We start from the raw sequence: 19,428 nt of genomic DNA on the forward strand, positions 1-19,428 counted from the left end.
CTCGCCATGGAGACGGAACCGCCGTGTCGTCACTTCCGGCCCCCCGCTCCCGTCCAATGGGGAGGCGGGCGGCGGCTGCGCGCCCAATGCGAAGGGCGCGAGGGACGGGGCGCGCGCGGCGCGGCGGGAGCGGGCGGTGAGGGGCGGCGGGGGGCGGCGCGGTGAGGCGAGGGGCGGTGAGGCGAGGCGAGGCGAGGGGCGGTGAGGCGAGGCGAGGCACCGCCCGGTGCCGCCCGGTCCTGTCATGGCGGCCATGCCGCACAACAACCTCTGGGAGCAGCTGCAGCTGCACTCGGCCCGCGGCGCCCTCAGCAAGCCGCCGCCCGCGCGGAGCCGGCCCGGGTGAGTACCGGGGGGCGGCGGGGGGCCGCCGGGCTGGGTGACCGACCGGGCTGGGTGACCGGCTGGCTGACCGCCCGCCCTTCGCCTCTCTTCCAGGGGCTTCACGTTCAAGAAGCCCGCCCCGTGCGGCAGGGAGCGCAGCGGGAGCTCGGCGCTGCGGGACAAGGACGTGAACGCGGCGCCGGCCGGCGGGCAGCGCAGGAGGCCCGCGGAGCCCTTCCCGGCGGGGGGCTGCGGCCCGAGCACGGCCCCCGCCGCGCTCTGCCCCGGTCCCTGCCCGGCGTCCCGGCGCCCTGCTCAGGAGCCGGTCGGGGCCGGCAGGAGGCCGCTGGCCGCTCCCGGCCGGGCTGGGGGTCCCGCTCCGCTCGGGGGCCCCCCCGTCGCCGCGGACGATGAGTGGGACGATATGGACGACTTCGACCTGTCGGGCATCGAGAAGAGATTCACCAAACCAGCCGTTTTGTCCCCCAAAGGCCAGAGGGCCGCCTGCAAGGCTCCCCAGAGACCGAGCTCCCGTGTCGATAAGCTGCCCGAGACCGTGAATGGCGACGCAGCGTCCCCAGAACCTGGCGCTGGGGAGCCTAAAGGAACGCCTCCCGCTGAGGAAGAGCAGCCCTCATCCCAAGGGTCTGTCATCTGTCTCGGGGACTCGGTCCACTGTGGCAGCGACAAGGTTGTGGGCGAGGATCTTCGGGAGAATTTAACTACTGACGTGACTTTGGATGATGAGAGGGAAGAGGCTCGCACAGGTAAGGGGTCAGTTTAAAGCATCGATGAACTAGAATAAAACGTGTTTGCGTTTGCACACCTGAACACTTCGCTTTTCAGAAATATAGATCTTGCGAGCTCTCAATGAAATCAGAGGGAGCTGCACACACCTATCTGACAGCAGTCTTAGGTACGTGGATTTCATGTTGGTAACTGTGCTTTGCAAATGTGCGGTGTTGCAGATAGTGGAGAACTGTCTCTGCAGCAGCAGGTAGCATGGTACCGTTGGAGGTGCAAGTCTTTCCAGATGGCATTCCAGAAATATGTACCAATAATCTGCAGAGATGTTACAGGGGGAAAAAAAAAATAAGACAGTTTTATAATTCAAACAAAAGAGATCTAAAATCAACTTATGCCTAAATGAAACAATGAGAAATATTAAATCAGAAAAAGATCTGTACTGATTTTTAAAAACAAGCAAACAAATGAAAAAAACAACCACACATCAATTATGACCAAAAAGTTCACGGCCGTCAGTCAGTATGCATCTTTGGCAGCTCTCTGCTTCACTTAGCTTTTCTGTTTTAAGTTTCTTAGTTGTTATGGTTTGAAACTTTTGGTCCTTATTTGTGAAATTAACATCTTGATGCAAGTGATTAACACTGAACACTGTTTCCTGACAATTTATTTCTTTGCTGTTTAAAAGTCAGAAACTATATTAATCTATTGTTTTGAAATACGGCTAATAGTTTTTTCCTCTATTCCGTTGTGTTTCTGTTTATACCAGAAAGAGTTTTCAGTGTTGCCCAACAATATCAATACACTTCTCTTTCAGCTACCACTGATAAAAGTGGTGGAAGCCAGAAGCTAAGCAACGGTGAGAAAAACAGCCAACCAGAGACGGATGAGATCAGCAACGAGCTGTTAGCAAACATTGAGCTTGAAGAGGATGATTACTTAGATGTAGTTCCACCTTCCCCTGAAGAAGAGCTGCCTTCCTTCTCACCATCTGTAAAAAGCATTAGGTAAAACAAAGCTAATAGACAAAGCTGTCTGTTGTTAGGATGATTTTTTAAAAACTAACAAAAAAAAGATATGAAACTAGCGCTTGTTAAAAAGTTACCGTTTGAGTTGGTTTTGACTGCTTCTGGCTTGGCAGGTTAGCAGTTGACAGCTGCTATTAATGTCTTCTGAAACACCTTACACATTGGTCATAACAAATGTGGCTTTTGCTTCAGAAAAAGCAGAGTTATTTTTCCCGTCATAGTGAGAGGGAAAAAAAATTATTGAAACAAATCTCTACAAATTGGCACATAACAGTTAGGTGTTAGCTTACTGATGTTACTTAGATGAGAAATTTATCTTTTTTCTCAAATGCTGCTAGTCCAAAAGATTAAGTTCTTTTATGGATTTTTTGTAAGATGTCTGTAAATCCAATGCGTTTCTGTATTTTAATGACTTTTTGTTTTAACGTTAGTAATATTTTCAAAGAATCTCCTACTGGTGGAAGATCAACAGCAAATGGCATTGAGTCTAAGCCTGAGAAGATTACAGCAAAACAGCCTGTTGCTGCAAGTGATTCTAGGGCAGAGGATGCAGGTACGTGAAATAATTTGAAATTTTATGCATTCGGTTTTGGTGATGGTTTGCAACTTCTTGTTCTCCGATGTATCCCATGTAATCTGAGAGCTTTTTCTAATAACAACTGATGAGGACGAGGAAGTATGGAACAGAGTCTTGTAGAGAATTTTCAGATGTTGCATAAGTCGTGTAGATTCAGAATTGTGTTGATTCTGGGTTTGTCAGCACCAGCTTGGGTTACTGCTCAGAACTCCTTTTCAGATCTTAAAAGCACGCATCTACTAAACAGTTCTCGAAGTCCACTATGACAGAAAGATGCATCACTAAGTTTGAGCTGGTTTAGTTCTTCCGTTTGATTCCTACAGATGCTGACTTTGGAAACTACTGAGGTAATAGGTTTCTGAGTTGAACTTGCAGAATAGAAAGTTACCGAGTATAGGTGTAGAACAACATGGTTCTACAGCTGCAGATTCAGATTTTACTCTCAAGATTCATAAAAATGCAGTTTGTGCTATAATACACTATGACCGTACCAGTGTCATGTAAAATTTTGTTTATAAATGCCAAAGTAGTGTCTTTGTTCGTATTTTAACAGTATTTTTACAGAGAATGCAGTTTGTGAATGCAGTTTCTTTATGCCAATGGGCTATTAAAATATATCAAAAGCAAACTATTTAGACTTACACGATGTGTTCTGTCTTTTGGGAGAGAAAGTGAGATCCTCTTGTTACTTCATTCCAATAAAAAATAGTGTTACTCTTTGCTGAAATAAGCTCTGTCTTGCAGATGAAGGCCCGCATTTGGAACAGGAACTTTACAGCGTCATGGATGATATTTGTAAGCTGGTAGATGCCATTCCTATTCATGAGCTTAAGTCGCTGTCGTGTGCAAAAGAACTGCTTCAGCAAAGGGATCTCCGGTACATTTTAATAAGTAGTATTTCTTATTGCCAAGTTCTGTATGAAACCATATCGTGCCTCTAGGTGTCTCCATCACACTGAAAACATGATACAGAAAGTTGTTTTTTTTTTTTAATAAAAAGCCTAAAATAACTGACCAAATAAAGTTTTAGACAAAGAATCCGAAGACTTTCTGGCAGAATCCTGGAATTGTTAATACTTTCAGAAGAAAGAATCTGATTCCATGTTCAACCTGAGGCACAGGTAGTGCTGTTTCTTTTTTCTGGAAGGTAACTATCACCAGGTGCTTCTGAAGAAGCAGAGTGGTGCGATATAATCTGCTAAGTGTCATCCTGATTTCTTGTAACCTGAGGCGTTAATTTAATGTTCTCTCTGTGAGACTCACCATCCCTGACAATAACGATTTGTGACTTCTACCAGTATCTGCATACCTGTCATCTTTCAGTTTGAGTATTGCTACTACAGGCTGCCTCCTCCCGTATAATTTGGTGACACTGTACATAGACAAAATACTGAGATCTGGCATTTTGGTTTGTGTCTTTATTGGGCTGAAACAGTGCTTTTTCTAAACATTCTTGGTAAAACTATTTTTTTCTATTATTACTGTAGTCAGTGATAGTCTTCAGAAAGTACAGAAAAACATAATTTGTTTCAAGCGTATTTTTTACTTCTTTAACTTTGGGTTTGTGCCTTTAAGAACTTTATGCTCTGTGTTGCCTGAATCAGTTCTTCACTATTAAGAATTCCTTTATTTTAATACTTGTGGTGAACGCATATTGATTTTGCAATTACTGTGTTCAACTGAGTTCTGGTATTATTCTCTCTTCCCTAGATTTGTTTGAAATATTTTTAAAATATTGAGTTGTAATGTCCTGTGTTGGACACAAAAAACAATGTAACCACCATATGTTAATATTTTAATTAGGAAGAAAAAGACAAATGTTTAATGTATGTTGTAGAAAGTGATATATCATTGCTTGTGATTTAAATATTCATTTTCATTCTTCCTTCCCTTGCCATCTCTTCCAGGAGAAAATTGTTAGCTAGTTCTGTCACTTTGAAGGCAAGAAGCACAAACAACATTTTTCCTAGAGATGGGAAGGCATGTGTGCAACAAGACTCCTCTGTGCGTTCTGGTACTGCTTTGTGTTCTGGCCCAAATAGGAGTTTTGTCAGAAACTCACCAAAATCTACAAATCTTTCATCTAAGCTTTCCGGGACTGTTAATTTAAGCAATTTTTCTACAGAAAATGATCAAACACTTGATGACTTGGATACCTCTTATGTTTCGAAGCAAAATGTTCAGGAGGTCATCTGCCTAGAAACTGCAGAACTTTCTTCTTCCAAGGTGAACAGCAAAGACAGAACGTCTCTCAGCCATCCTTCGGAGATGTCTTTCAACAACAGCTGGTGTGAAAAAACAGCGGTGAGAAACGGTGAACGCTGGCATCTTCCGGAGAGGCCCATTACGAGCACTGCCATGAAAGTTCCGAGCAAAGCCCCTGCTGGCACTGCTGCATCAGACTGTTTAGATGTAAACGATACAGACTTTGATCTCGATAATTTTGATATTGATGATTTTGATGAGGGCTGGGAGAATTCAGTGACTGTTTCGGCACCTGAGACACCATCTGCGCCATTGTATCAGCCGGTCAGGGAGGGGCCACCTGCCAGGTCCCTGCTCTCAAAGATCATCTCAGCAGCCAAAGGATCTCCTCCTGTATCGAATCCTGTTGCTCCAAAATCAAGCTGCTTGACTGCAACAAAGAACCAAACAGGTAAATTATGCGAATGAGGATTACTGTTTTTCCTTTTTAATTTGTGTGTATTTATGCTAAGTCTAAGACCAAGTAATTTACTGTAGATGACATCAGTGCCTTTTTGGTCATATGGAAATTTGTTTTTACTTCTCTTTGTAAAGATGACACTGCAGAATCTTTCTCCTCTCTTTTTCTCCTCAGAGTGTTGCCAAATTTGAATATTTATTTGCCATGTAGGTTACAGACTGCTGGGGAGATGAAGTGCTGGGGAGATGAAGCTGCTAAAATTGGAAACTGGAATGCTTCTGTGGTTTAATTAAATGATGACTCTGCAGTTGTTAATTCAAAGCCATACAATAGTCTTAGCTGCTTATACAAAACATTCAAATTTGGGTACTTGTTGAAGTAAACCTAACCCCTCTGGTGCACGAGTGTAGGTCAGTATTACCAGTTCTTGCAGGAACGGGGAGGTGAAAGCAGAGGTGTTTTTAAGTCATGCAGGCTTTTATCATGCTGTAAGCTTACTCAAGCAGTTGTTTTTGAAGACCTAACCATGCTGAGAGGTGTTCTGACTGCAGGTTTACTGTCTGAGTAGGCACACTTCTCTGCTGCTGATGCAGCTGGCTTCTAAGTAGCACTAGTTAAATACAGGGAGAGTGCTAATAGTTTTGTGGCAAAGATAAAGTTTTACAGCATAAGATTATGCATTTTATACAGTTGCGGGCAAGTTTGTTTAAAAAAAAATCAGAGATTAGTGTATAATCAAAATTCATACTTTAGCCAGCCTTAAATTCTAGTTGTATGCATCTTCATTTATTTATATTAACTTACGATTTTAGTTTAAAAGGTTTAAGGAGTTGAAGTGTTCGCTAGGCAATCTGTTACACCAACGGAGTTCTGTGTTGAAAGAGGTAAAGTACAATTTGGTATTGGAACTTATTTTAAGAACATTTTCTCTGTCTACTAGAGCCACTGGTTAATAACCCCGCACTAGAACGTTTCAGGGGTATGAAATTTTCCCACTCTGAAGAAATGATGACTATATTTCACAGAAAGTTTGGTTTGCACACTTTCCGGACGAATCAGCTGGAGGCCATCAATGCTGCTCTTCTGGGAGAAGATTGTTTCATCTTAATGCCCACTGGTATGTATCTACAAACATCACACGGCTACAGGCTTTTGAGATCTGACATGCATTCGAGAAATAAAGATCTGTAGTTCCTTCTGCAAGGCTCATGACAAACTATTCTTTCTCTGTGCCTTTATGGAGGTCTTGCTAAATTGTGCTGCTTGAATTCTGTAGCGACAGGATTTCTGGAATTTTGAATGCGCTTGGGTATTTTGAATAAGGTGATTAGATTTCGCTCTTCCATAATGTTTCACGTGACAACTCTTCCTTTACCTGAAGGTAGCATCTTGAAGACTCATTGGTAAAAGTTTGTTTCTTAAAGCACTGTTAAATGGAAAGTAAGAAATAGGACTGTTTTCTTCTGCGCTTTCTCTGCCTTGTCTCCCTTTCCTCTAGATACCTAATATTTGTTGCACACTGTTTAATTCTTACAGGTGGTGGTAAAAGTTTGTGCTACCAATTACCTGCTTGTGTCTCCGCTGGAGTCACTATTGTTATTTCTCCGCTGAGATCGCTGATAATAGATCAAGTTCAGAAGCTGAATACTTTAGATGTAAGTTCAAACAAGTTATTTAGTTAAACTGCAGATAAGTGCACTAGAAATCTGAAATATTACAATAAATCTTGTGTGTCTCAGATATAAACTCCAAAAAATAATTAGACGTAAGCTGTGAAGGCACACCTCTTAAAGTTGTCTAGGAAGATCTACATTAGATGAGCTAGAATATATGTGCAGTCTAACTCATCAGTTTATTGATGCTCACGTATTTGTTGTTCAAGCTTAGTTTTCAAGAAGATGTACCTGATTCTCAGATTCTAAGAGTAGTGTTTAGACAAGTAAATAGAAGTAGTCTGGGACGGTAGAAGAAGCGAGCACTAATAATTCCTGAGGTAAGAGGGTTCTGAAGATGCTAATCATTTCTGGATAAGTAATATTTAGACAAAAAAAAAAAGTAAGTGAAAAGTATCACGTCTGTTTTCTTTACTGGAAAGAGTTGAAAGAAAGTAGATGTACCCTCTAAGTCAGCTGTTTGTTGGTAGAATTGGGAGCAGAAGAATAGAATTTGGTTTATAATCCTTTGGCTTTATCATCAGAAAGATAATGCAATGGCTCCTGTACAGCAGGGATTCAAATGCTGTCTGTAATAACATTTTCAATGCTTTCTTGTGTAATGTTCGCTAAGGGTAGTAAATGGATATACTTTTTACCTGCTTTATAACCAGTTATAGGACTAGCATTTGAGGATACTTTCATTTTGCACACATTAAAACTTAATATACATATTTATTTTTTTACAGATTGCTGCAACATACCTGACTGGTGATAGAACAGATACTGATGCTTCGAACATATATATGCAATTGTCAAAAAAAGATCCTGTAATAAAACTTCTGTATGTTACCCCTGAGAAGGTTTGTACTCGATCTGAATTGTAAAGTCCTGGAGGCAACAAGAGGAGGATTGCTATAAGAATAAAGGGGAAACATAGAACTTAGAGTAGGCTTCTTGGAAAAAAAAAAAGTGTGAAATACTTTAATAGAATTCAGTAAGTCTCTATATGGATGCAACTACGTTCAGTCAGTAATTAACCAAGAATGAGAACTGAGCGTAATGTCTGCAAAATTTAAACTCTTAAAGCAAAAACGCCATTTGTATCATCTTCAATATATCATAGCATGTACTAGTGGCTGTCGGAATCTAGGCTACTCTGAACAGGATACTACAGGGTAGGAACATGTAACTACCAAGTTGGCAGGTGACTGTCAAAAGACTGTCTTGTAGTTAATTGTATGCTGCCTTTAAAAATGATATTCCACAAGAGCATTGCGAGAGGGGACTACTTAGTGTGCTGAATGTTTCTTCCTACAGCTTTGCCTTTCCCTGTCTTCTATGACATAAGTCATTTAAATTCAATCAGATTATTGGACCTCTGGGTAGCTGATCCTAGAGCTTTGTGGCAATCCCACATCAGCTGCTTCATTGTCAATTAAAATCAAGGTGATTGCCATCACCTTTATGCCTTCAGGCTTTACCTGTGCAGTCCAGATGAACTTGGCTGTACAGAACAATTGTTTCTGCAGTCTTAGCTAGGGTGACACTTGGCTTTGGTTGTTTGCTTTCTAATGCCACTGGTGGGTGTTTACCTAGGTCTGTGCAAGCAACCGACTGATGTCAGCCCTGGAAAATCTTTACAACCGGAAACTCCTAGCACGTTTTGTCATTGATGAGGCCCACTGTGTCAGCCAGGTGAAAACCTTGATTTGTTTTTCACAATGGCAAAAACTTAGTTGGAGCATCGTACTCAGTTATTTTTCTTTTTCTTTTTTTTTTTTTAAACTAGTGGGGTCATGATTTTCGAAAAGACTACAAACGACTGAACATGCTCCGCAAGAAGTTTCGCTCTGTTCCTATGATGGCTCTTACTGCCACTGCTAACCCAAGAGTGCAAAAGGATATTCAGAATCAGCTTGAGATGCTAAGACCACAAGTGTAAGTTGTCCAGCAGTTTCCTGAAACAATTTGAGCTGCAGAACGTTTGAATGGAAAACTTAGGAAAGCAAGAAATGCATTAGAGGTCCATCTGAAACACTTACATAGATGTATCAGATTAAATTCCACGCATGCATTCTCATTTAATCAGACTTAAATGCAGATTATTAAAATAATAAGAAATCTTGCCAAACTCTTCCTTGCTTGATTAAGGAAGCTGTAAGTGTGCAAGTTACATTTTAGAGTGCTTTTCATGAGAGTGCTGGAAAATCCAAAAGCAGGAAGTTTTTTTTAGTTGACATTGGCAGTAACTTAGATTATGAGTTACTGTTGGGTCTGGATCACATTTTAACATTTTCAGTGTACCTGGTGGAAAAGTAAAGCACTCTGACTTTTTTTTTTGATTTTAGAAATACTGTTTTGTTGAATTTTTTGAAAAAAAATTTAGAAATCTGTGTGAATGTTAGAATGACAAGCATTTCTTCCATGCTGACTTCAGCAGTGCAAGGTAGCTTTCTTTATTTTCCAGCCACAGGAAAAACAGAAATTTTAGACCCAAAGTGTGAGTGGTGTGAATCTTAGTGAGGATAGTAGAACAGTAATTCCTGTGCAGGTAGCACAGGACTAGTAGTAATGACTTGAATTTGAGACATTCCAGTCAATTCCTAGCTTGTTGAACGGACTACTGCACTCATAAAATTGAGTACCAATAAGATGTCTTGGTTTTAGGTTTACAATGAGCTTCAACAGGCATAACTTGAAATATGATGTATTGCCCAAGAAGCCAAAGAGGGTGGCAATGGATTGCTTGGAATGGATTAAAAAATATCATCCACGTGAGTACTGAGCAATGTAGTGTGCTTCTATGCATTTTTATGAACTACTTTATAAAAGCTTTTCCTATCTCACAATACTATATATATTAAAAAAAAAAAAAGCCTTGTGCCTTTTTCAAGCTACTGGTACATTTACAGAAACAACAAGTAGGAGAAAAAATATTGCTGATAATAAGAATCAGATTTGCAGGCATCCTAAACTTAAGAGTTCAAGATAAGACGAAAAAGGAAATTATGGTAGTGCTCTGAGTAATCTATCTGGAGGTTGCCAGACCTTTTAGTGTCATCTAATACCCATACAGTTTTAATAGTTTAATTCTGTTTGTCTGTGCTTATCTGTGGTTGCCCTTAATTATATCTTTTGTGAGCCATATCTGCCTGTGCTCTCATTTTGGAGTCCTGCACCTCCTGCTGTTGGAAGTTGACTACACAGAGCTCCCTTCATAGCTTCTCTAGTGCTGTAAGCTAGTAAATAAGTGAGGAATTGAATGAGGAGAAACTAACTAAACCATCTGATATTAACAAACTTACTTTGCTTTATTGAGCAGTTACGTTGATTCCAATAGGGGAAAAATGGGTAAGTGTAATGCGGTATTGTCTTGACACAGGTATGACTGTTACAGCTTTATTCCCTGTCACCTGCTTTATTCTAGCACATCTCTTATATTCGCAGATGACTCTGGAATAATTTACTGCCTTTCACGTCACGAATGTGACACGACTGCAGCCATTCTGCAGAAGGAAGGTCTTTCTGCGCTTGCCTATCATGCTGGCCTCCCTGACTCCAACAGAGATCTTGTGCAAAAGAAGTGGATTAATCAAGAAGGATGCCAGGTAAAAAAAAAAAAAAAAAAAAAAAAGTGGAGGGGAAGGAAGTATTTAGAGGAAAGTATTTAGCGGAAGAATTTAGAGCACTTGTATTGCTCTTGGCCTAGTAAAGGAAAACAAAGTTGTGTAACATTATTGCAAAATCAGATGCAGGGTTAAATAACTGATCATAAGAGATCTGCCCAAACCTGTCAGTCTTCTTTTCATTGTGACTTTTACAAATCAAAGACCTCAGTACTGCACCAAGGTATGATGCTCCAGGAATAAGGAACTGAGCTGTGCAAGGCTTCTGAAACAGCCCTAGGCACTCTTGCTGAATTGTATCTTGAGATTCTCAAATTTGGAGTTTTCCCTCTATGGCAAAAAGGTCTCCTAAAAGAAGGAGAGAGGGGCTTTTACTGTTCTGTACTTGTCTTGCAGGGTTCCAGTTGAAATTCTCTGTTCTGCATAATTTCATAAGCCTGATAACATGCCTGTTTTTGGTGCAGAGTACTGCATGAATGGTTTTCGTAACTCTGCATAACACAGTGTGATTTCTTCTAGGTTATATGTGCAACAATCGCCTTTGGAATGGGAATAGATAAACCTGATGTACGATATGTTATCCATGCTTCCCTTCCTAAATCTGTAGAAGGTTACTATCAGGAGTCTGGCAGGGCCGGACGAGATGGTGAAATGTCTCACTGTCTGCTCTTCTACAGCTACAGTGATGTAACCAGACTTAGAAGGCTAATACTAAGTAAGTGATTTTTTGTATCTGTAGCTTAATTGAGACAATAGTAAAAAAGTCATGTAGTTGCTGGTTTCTGTTTCAGTTAGACTGGGTTATTTTCTCACTTAGAAGTGAAGTGGTGTATGGTATTGCAAAGATGGGAGAACTGTGCACCTTTGTTTTATTATTTACCTGAATGATTTTCTATCGTGAAAGATTTTTGTTACTTATGCTTAATTCTAGTCAAAGCCATTTTTCTTTATATGTATTCATCTCTTGATTTTTATCATTATAGATTTTTTTCCCATCCTTTAAAGCTTGAGAGGTAAAATCTGGTTTAGGTTAGTTCTGTACTAAAGTACTTGTCCTTTTTTAAGCAACAGAATATTATGTTTTGTCATTTTGTCTATCTGATAATACGTAAAAAGACAGAAGTGAAGATAAAACAAATATGATTGAACTTATTGCATTTCAGTGGAGAAAGACGGAAACATTCACACGAGAGAAACCCACTTTAACAACCTGTACAGTATGGTTCATTACTGTGAGAACGTAGTTGATTGCCGGAGAATTCAGCTTTTGGCCTACTTCGGGGAAACTAATTTTAATCCTAACTTTTGTAAAGATCACCCAGAAGTAATTTGTGATAACTGCAGTAGAAAGAAGGTAAAAATCAGTTCTTATTTATAGTGCTGTTAAACTGATTTTGTATTTTGCTGCATTTGAAAAATGGTAACATTACACTTGGGAAGGTAAATAGAGAAAATGAGTAAGATGCCTTGTAGTTTTGTGATGCTGGATGCTTTGAATTGTTTTCAGGGTTTAAACGAGAGTATAATTATGTAAACTATCCATGGACTTATGCTGTTGTTTTGGCCCGGGGTGACTAGTGAGGTATAAGGATGTCCCTTAGTGTTGCTTTTTGGCCACTGTGCTCATTGGAGACAGGAACTAATATAAGATCAACTGGAGTGGCTCTGATGTTGGCTATGAATGGCTATGATGGCTCTATCTGATGATGTTGCTTCTCAAGCCAATGTTTGTAGCACTACCCTATACATAAAATCATAGAAAATAATACGTCTGTGATTGTAACAAAAATTGACTAGAATAATGCAGATTTTGTCCAGCCTTCTCATTTTAATGTGTGTAGGAAGTGTAACTTCTAGTGCATGGCAGCAAAAAATTACGGGAATGCTTTACGAACAACTTACCTTGATCATCGGTACAGACTCAGCAATCTTCCAGCTCTCTGTGTAGAATTAACACACTAAAGGTTAGATACAGTCAGTTGGTATGTCTTTTGTCTTGCATTTTTCAGAGTAATATCTAACCTGTGACTATATCACTGTTGCTGTACTAACTAGCAAATCACTATTTTCGTGTTTGGGACAAAATGAATTCATGACTGGAAAAAGCTCAATAATGAAAAACAAGGTTGTCAGTAACACAACTTGCATTAGGATAGAACCACATCCAGTTGTTTCCTAATCAAGTCTATTTTAATAGGATTACAAATCAAGAAATGTAACCGATGAAGTGAAAAGCATTATAAGATTTGTACAGCAACATTGCGGAGAGATGAGAGGAATAAATGCAAGGAGAAATGCAGGTTCTGGAAGATACACATTGAATATGATGGTAGACATTTTCTTAGGTAAGTATTGTTTTTCCAGAAACAACACCTAAATATACACGGTGCATAAACTCCTGAGTATCAGGAGGTCTTTGTAATATCAGCAGTGGTTTAAAATAACATATATTTGGCAAAATTATTCTTCCCAGTAATCTCTTGATGGTTAAATGATTGAAAATAAATGAGACTAAAGCTTTAATCTCTTTCAGGTTGCTATAATGATAATATTAGTTTTCTGCTGGTGCTTGGACTTTCTGGTACTTGCATGCTGTGTGTGTGTGCATACGCGCTCAAACCACGGAATACTCCTGGGAGTCTTCGATGTGTTTCTAAACACATACCTGCAAAGGCTCTCTAATTGCAGGCTAATCCTCTGACTTCTGTTGCACAGGTACAAAGAGTGCGAAGATTCAGTCTGGAATATTTGGGAAGGGGGCTGCCTACTCAAGGCATAATGTTGAAAGACTATTTAGAAAACTGGTATTGGACAAGATTCTGGATGAAGACTTGTATATTACAGCTAATGACCAAGCCGTAGCTTATGTAATTCTAGGAGAGCGAGCGCAGGCTGTGCTAAATGGATCACTACAGGTGAGTAACAATTTTTTTCCCTTGAACGTACTGTTTTAAGGAATATGCTACAGTTTTTGTGCAGCATATACCTTGTGTTTTTTTTTTTTTAACATAGTTTGAGTACCGACTGAAATACAGTAACTGATCTTTAGTAAATTCATGGAGCAGAATCTGACAATCATGACCTGTAGTCCAGTGTTCTAATAGTAATGTCGTGAAGCAAAAGGTGAGTTTGAGAGTACTGGAGAGGGTTAAATCTTTCTGTTCATTCTCCTTCTGCTTGATTCCATCATGACAAGAATGCAAGATTTTGGGACTGTTCAGCCTGGAGAAGAGGAGGCTCGGAAGGGATCTTATTAATGTCTATACTTGAAGGGAGGGTGCAAAGAGGACAGAGCAAGGCTCCTCTCAGTAGGGCCCAGGGCCAGGAGGAGGCAGTGGGCACAAACTGAAACACAAGAGGTTCCGTCTAATCATCAGGAAGCACTTCCTTACTGGGGAGGTGACTGAGTAGTGGAATGGGTTGCCCAGAAAGCTTGTGAAGTCTCCTCGTTGAAGACCTACAGAAGTCAGGGGGATGTGGTCCAGGGCAACCTGCTCCTGGTGGCCCTGTTTGAGCTTGGGGACTGGACCAGATGGTCTCCAGAGGTCCCTTCCAACCTCAGCCGTTCTGTGATACTGACCGACACAGAAAGTGCTAGCTAAGGAGGAAGAAAAATAAAAAGGAACAGCACTACTTTATTCTGCATTTTATGCTCTATTTTTTTCCAGCCATTGATGCTGTCTGAAATAAAATGCACTCCTCCAAGAAGGTCATGAAACCAGTCTCAGAATTGCTTGAGGCAGTACCTCCTCTGCATTAGTGCTGTGTTTGGAGAAGAGCCCTCAGCAATAGACCTAGTGACCTCTGTTTAAAGCTAGCTGCATGTTGGTTTCACAGGGCTTTTTCCTGTGTTGTGTATACTTGCTTTGCTTGTTCTTTGTAGAAGAAACTTACAGGTGGTTGAGAATGGGTGCTTTAACAACTGGCCTGTAAAAAAGATCACTGTAAAAGTGTGTACTGGGTAAACAGCTTTTTTTGGTCCATCAGAGAATACTTTTGGTTTCTTTCACTGTTCTTCTGCGTTACCAATCTATGCTCTAATGACTACTCTGCAGCAGCTCCCCTGACAGAAGTTATCGATTGGCTTATCTTAACAGGTGGAATTTCATGAAACTGAAAGTGCCAGTGCCATTAGAAAACAAAGGGCTTCTGTGACAAAAATGTCACAGCGGGAAGAGATGGTTAAAAAGTGCCTCAGCGAACTTACAGACATGTGCAAAACTCTTGGGAAAGTCTTTGATGTGCATTACTTCAATATTTTCAGTACTTCAACTCTAAAGAAAATAGCAGGTAATGTCAACTGTTCATTAACCCCCTGTAGGCAGTAGACTGCATGTGCAACTGTAGCCTTTTCTGAGAGAAAATCTATAGTTTCCTAAAGTTTGGAGAGAGACGCTTTACCTATACGCAGCTGAGTGAATCCCATGCAAGTAGCATATACAGCATACATTCCCCTGGTGTGTACTAAACAGCTGGGAGTAAATCTGTATAGAAAAAAAGGCTTGCTTCCCTGGGGAATTAGTGGACACTGTGGCACTAAAAGGGATGGATTTCCTCCAGAATGTTCTACCTTAAGAAGTTACTTCGATGTGTCTAACTGGTACCTTGTTACCTTACAGAAACCTTGTCTTCCGATGTGGAGGTTTTGCTGCAGATAGATGGAGTCACAGAAGATAAACTGGAAAAATATGGCGCAGAAATAATTAAAGTGATGGATAAGTACTCTGAATGGACCATACCAGGTTTAGTATTCTTTGCATGTAAATGTGTGTTCCAATATAATCCTTTTCCCTCCTTCTCTATATAAGAAGTTCCCGTGAAAAGTCACCTGGTTTTAAACACAATCACTGTTTCTTGGAGTTTAATGATTACAAAAAAGGGAGCAATTTCACATTCTCAGAACGTACAAAGGTCTTTGCTGTCTTCTCACTGGTTAAATTCAGCATAGTTCTGACAGACTGAAAAAGGAAAAGAAAGACTAAACATATTGCTGCGCTCCTTCCCTGTTAGTTATTGGGGTTTATGTAATATACTTAGACAGAGAGTTCAGGGCATTCAGGTTAAAAATCTTGCCCCCCCCCCCCCCCCCCCCCCCCCCCCCCCCCCCCCGCATATTTTTCCATCTGAATCTACTATGTATTGGGTAGTGCCGTAGCCTGGCAGACCATCAATAACTACTGCCTTTTATTTTTCATAGTAACTGAGATCAGCAAGTCCAAGTCTACACTGACTAGCTCCTGCTGAAATGCGAAGAACTTTCAAAACTAGATGGAGGGGGCAAAAAAAAAAAAAGGCAAGCAAGTCAGTATGCCAGTATTTTACAGTCCCTTTTTACAGCTTTTAACCTTATACACAGAGTTCAGCTCAGGGGAGAATTAAGCCATGAGACTAGTAAATCTGGCAGTGTCACGAGCGTAGCATGTAGCCTGTGTTGTAATTAGAATATTTTATATAGCTTGGCCATCAGTTTAAAAGCGATTCATAGTTTTGTTTAAGGAGGCTGTGTTTTCATATGCTGCAATGTGAATAAATTCATGTCTACAAACCTCACTTAAGTGTTTCATTTGACTGCCTGTGCAAAGAATCATGTCCTTCTCGCTTACAACGGATTGAGGAGGAACTCTGAGCTGTCTGAGCCTTTCAGTGTCTCCTGGTGCTGTTTTAAAAACAAGTGCTGTATTTCAGTGTATTATTTATGGTATATTCCATAATTCTTTCCAGCTGACACAGGGAAAAGAGCGTAAAGGCAGAAAGCTTGGTGCTACCAAAGTAGTTCAGAAAAGAAGCCAAGCTAGTGAAAATAGGGCTGGTCTTTTTTTTTTTTTTTTTTTAAATCATGATGAGTTAAACCAAAACTGCCTTCTGTCTGTCTTTGCTTTACAACAACCTGAGAAATGCCTTTAGCTGAGCCTGGAGCATCACCAGGAGGATTGTGGTGCAAGAAGTATTTGAATGGCAAGGACAGAAGTTTGGCGCAAATAGCGTGCTCTAGCTGACAGTTCTGGCTGCCCCAGGCAATGTTTTGATTTCGTTAGTTTTAATTCATCGTCTATCTGCAGAAGATGCTGCCTGCCAAAGTGTGGACACAGCTGCGGGGAGTACTGGCACACCTGAGAGTGAGGAAGAAGCAGGAGATGTAGTTACAACCTCAAGCTATTTTTGCAATAATGCAAACCAAAGAAGGAAAAGGAAAAGGCCGCCAAACTTCAGAGAATCCAAGAAGAAAAAGACAAGCAGTGCTGGTAGCCAGCAGTTTCATCCCAAAGGGTATGTTGCTTGTGCTCAGTTGTAACTTTTGTTTTCCCGAGGTGATGATGATCCCAGAACTGCACTGTTATCTTAATGCATTTTCTTAAGTAATTGTATGGGATTATATGTAGGTTAGTTCATCAAATACTGAACTTTAAAAATTAATTAAATATCAGTTTCAGGCTTCTCAGTAGGAGGTGTACCACTATGCTGCTTCTGCTGCTGCCAACGTGCTCTTGCTTACCTTTGCCATTTCTGTGGCGGGCTATTGGTATTCCTCAAACTAACGTGCTAAGTTTCAAAGCTTATAGCAGGAGCAGAATTTGCTGCAAAAATAAGGCTTAATTTTATGATGCCCCTTTCCGCTGTCTGAAATCTTAATATGCAGGGCAAATTAGAGGTACGTTCTCAATGTACTTTCATACTAACACTTATTTGCCTGTAATTAGATTATGTGACTGCACTGGAATGAAACTCACTGCTTTCTGCCATTGCTTTTTTTTTTTTTTTTTCAGGTATATCTCCTTTTATGTACTCGTTTTCCTCACTCAGTTATTTTTTCTGCTTGTCTTGCTTTGTTTTTTTAGGAAATAGCAGTTCCAGCTTAGTATGTTTTATTCCTCTGCTTTCCATCTACCTAAAATATTAGTCATTAAATGCTGTTGACCCTGAAGTGTCATTTAATGTTGATACTCTAATTAGATTAATAGGAGTTAGGTTGGTTTAGCATTCTGTGTTCATATTTCAGGCTGCTTCTTGCCCTTAAGCAGATGTCAGAGCAACAGCTACACTAAATTTACATTTCAAAGGTATTCTTGCAGCCATGTTTATTTAAAAAAAAAAAGTTCAAAAAATATATAGTTGTCTAGAAAATCTTACATGGTGTGCAACTGTATAAATACACCACGGGTAGGGAATGTGGCAAGTAAACCAAATGTTTGACACACAATACTGTAACTTCTCTCTAAATATTACAGTGGTTACAGCAAGTACCGAAGGACCAAAAGGCCATCCAACTCTAAGACTCCACCTTCATCTGGCTACAGCTCAGCATCTTACGGTGCCACACAAGGAACTGTTGGAAAGCTGGGGATTATGGCACCACCGAAGCCGAAAAACAGGCAATTCCTTCAGCCTTCATATTCGATATTGTAACTAGGAAAATGTAAATACTGTATAAAAGCATGCCATGAAGCTGTAATCATTGTTTATAAATCTTTATTTGATTTGCTGAACCTTCTTAGATTTGTACATTTGTGAAGTCCAAAAGTTCGTGTTAAATAAATATTTTTAAGCTCATAAATTTATTCAGACCTTTTTTCTGCTACAAACAGATATCAGTTCTGACTAGTTCTAGATGCCCTACTGTTTCAGGGAAAATAATCCCTGTAAGCCTGCATTAAAGCTATCTCTGGGATACACTTGAGATCACAAATCAAAAGCAGTTACTGGAACGGTGAATCCCAGAGATGTGGTTGCCTCTGTTCTTCTCCCTTGCTAGATGTCTAAGTAATTCAGAGCTACATAACAGAGGAGTTCTGAAAATTTAAGTCTTGGGATGTTAACCTGACATAAAATATGATTAACAGTTGTAAGCTTCCTTTTTTTTCCCCCCAGATACTGGGGCTGGAATGTCTGCTGAAGCGCCAGGTGCTGTCCTAGATGTGCTCTTTTAGTCATCCTGTTTGTTTGTTTGTTTTTACAGTGTGGAGCTGTGTGATCACCATGGCTGTGATAAGGGCATTTGATATGCCCTTCTTTTACCTTCCTGCCTTACATAAGGCAGCCCTGATAAGTTCAGGAGGAGTTTAGATGTGTATCTGTTTCTACATGTGCATTTCTATGACATGCCTGACACTGCAGGGGCAGAACCAACTGTTTTTTTGCTTGACTGCAGCAAAGGATTCCATCAGCTGTTGCTGAGCAAGGAGTCTGATAGCAAGTACTTTATATAACCCATCCTGTGAGTCTGAAGTGTGCTCAAGGCTGTTTCAATTAACCTCACTGTTAAAAAAAAAAAAAGTACACTTTTTCTATCCTGAACATGCCAAGCTGCAGCATAAAGCTGCAGAGTATAATTAATCACTTCTCTTTGCTGTCCAGCAAAGATTCTGATCTCATGCATCAGTCCTGGGCCACCAAGTGCTAGGTGCCCGTGTGGACTGAGTCACAGAACAGCACAGGTTGGAAGGGACCTTAGAGGTTATCTCATTCCAACCCCCCTGCCCTGCGTGGACAGAGATACCACCCACTGGGTCAGGTCACCCATCCAACCTGGCCCTGAACACCTCCAGGGACGGGGCATCCACAACCTCTGGGCAGCCTGTTCCAGTGCCTCACCACCCTCTGAGCGAAGAGTTTCCTCCTAACCTCTCTAAATTTCCCCCCGTTTTTTTTTTTTTTTTAAACATTCCACCTTGTCCTCTCATTATATGACTGTGCAAAAAGTTGCTCTCTTTTTTTTCAGAGCCACTTTCAGGTACCGTAAGGCTGCTGTAAGGCCTCCTTGGTTGTCTCCTCCAGCCTCACCAGCCCCAGCTCCCTCAGCCATCCACCCAGG

The 19,428-nt window shown here is 40.8% G+C and overlaps 1 protein-coding gene across 1 annotated transcript; it reads left to right on the forward strand.

The window, feature by feature from the left end:
* Positions 1-126: 126 nt before the first annotated feature.
* On the forward strand, positions 127-18,349 carry BLM (BLM RecQ like helicase). The gene is made up of 21 exons (XM_048046330.2): positions 127-342; positions 439-1,091; positions 1,886-2,075; positions 2,528-2,649; positions 3,418-3,550; positions 4,581-5,329; positions 6,279-6,455; positions 6,875-6,993; positions 7,740-7,853; positions 8,590-8,688; positions 8,783-8,931; positions 9,661-9,767; positions 10,441-10,601; positions 11,139-11,334; positions 11,783-11,973; positions 12,817-12,964; positions 13,335-13,534; positions 14,717-14,909; positions 15,239-15,361; positions 16,679-16,886; positions 17,846-18,349. The coding sequence occupies exons 1-21, from the start codon at positions 245-247 to the stop codon at positions 18,021-18,023; spliced, it is 4,308 nt and encodes a 1,435-aa protein (XP_047902287.1). The 5' UTR covers positions 127-244; the 3' UTR covers positions 18,024-18,349.
* Positions 18,350-19,428: the final 1,079 nt, after the last annotated feature.

This window comes from Anser cygnoides, chromosome 11 (assembly GCF_040182565.1).
Source record: "Anser cygnoides isolate HZ-2024a breed goose chromosome 11, Taihu_goose_T2T_genome, whole genome shotgun sequence".
Classification (NCBI taxonomy): domain Eukaryota; kingdom Metazoa; phylum Chordata; class Aves; order Anseriformes; family Anatidae; genus Anser; species Anser cygnoides.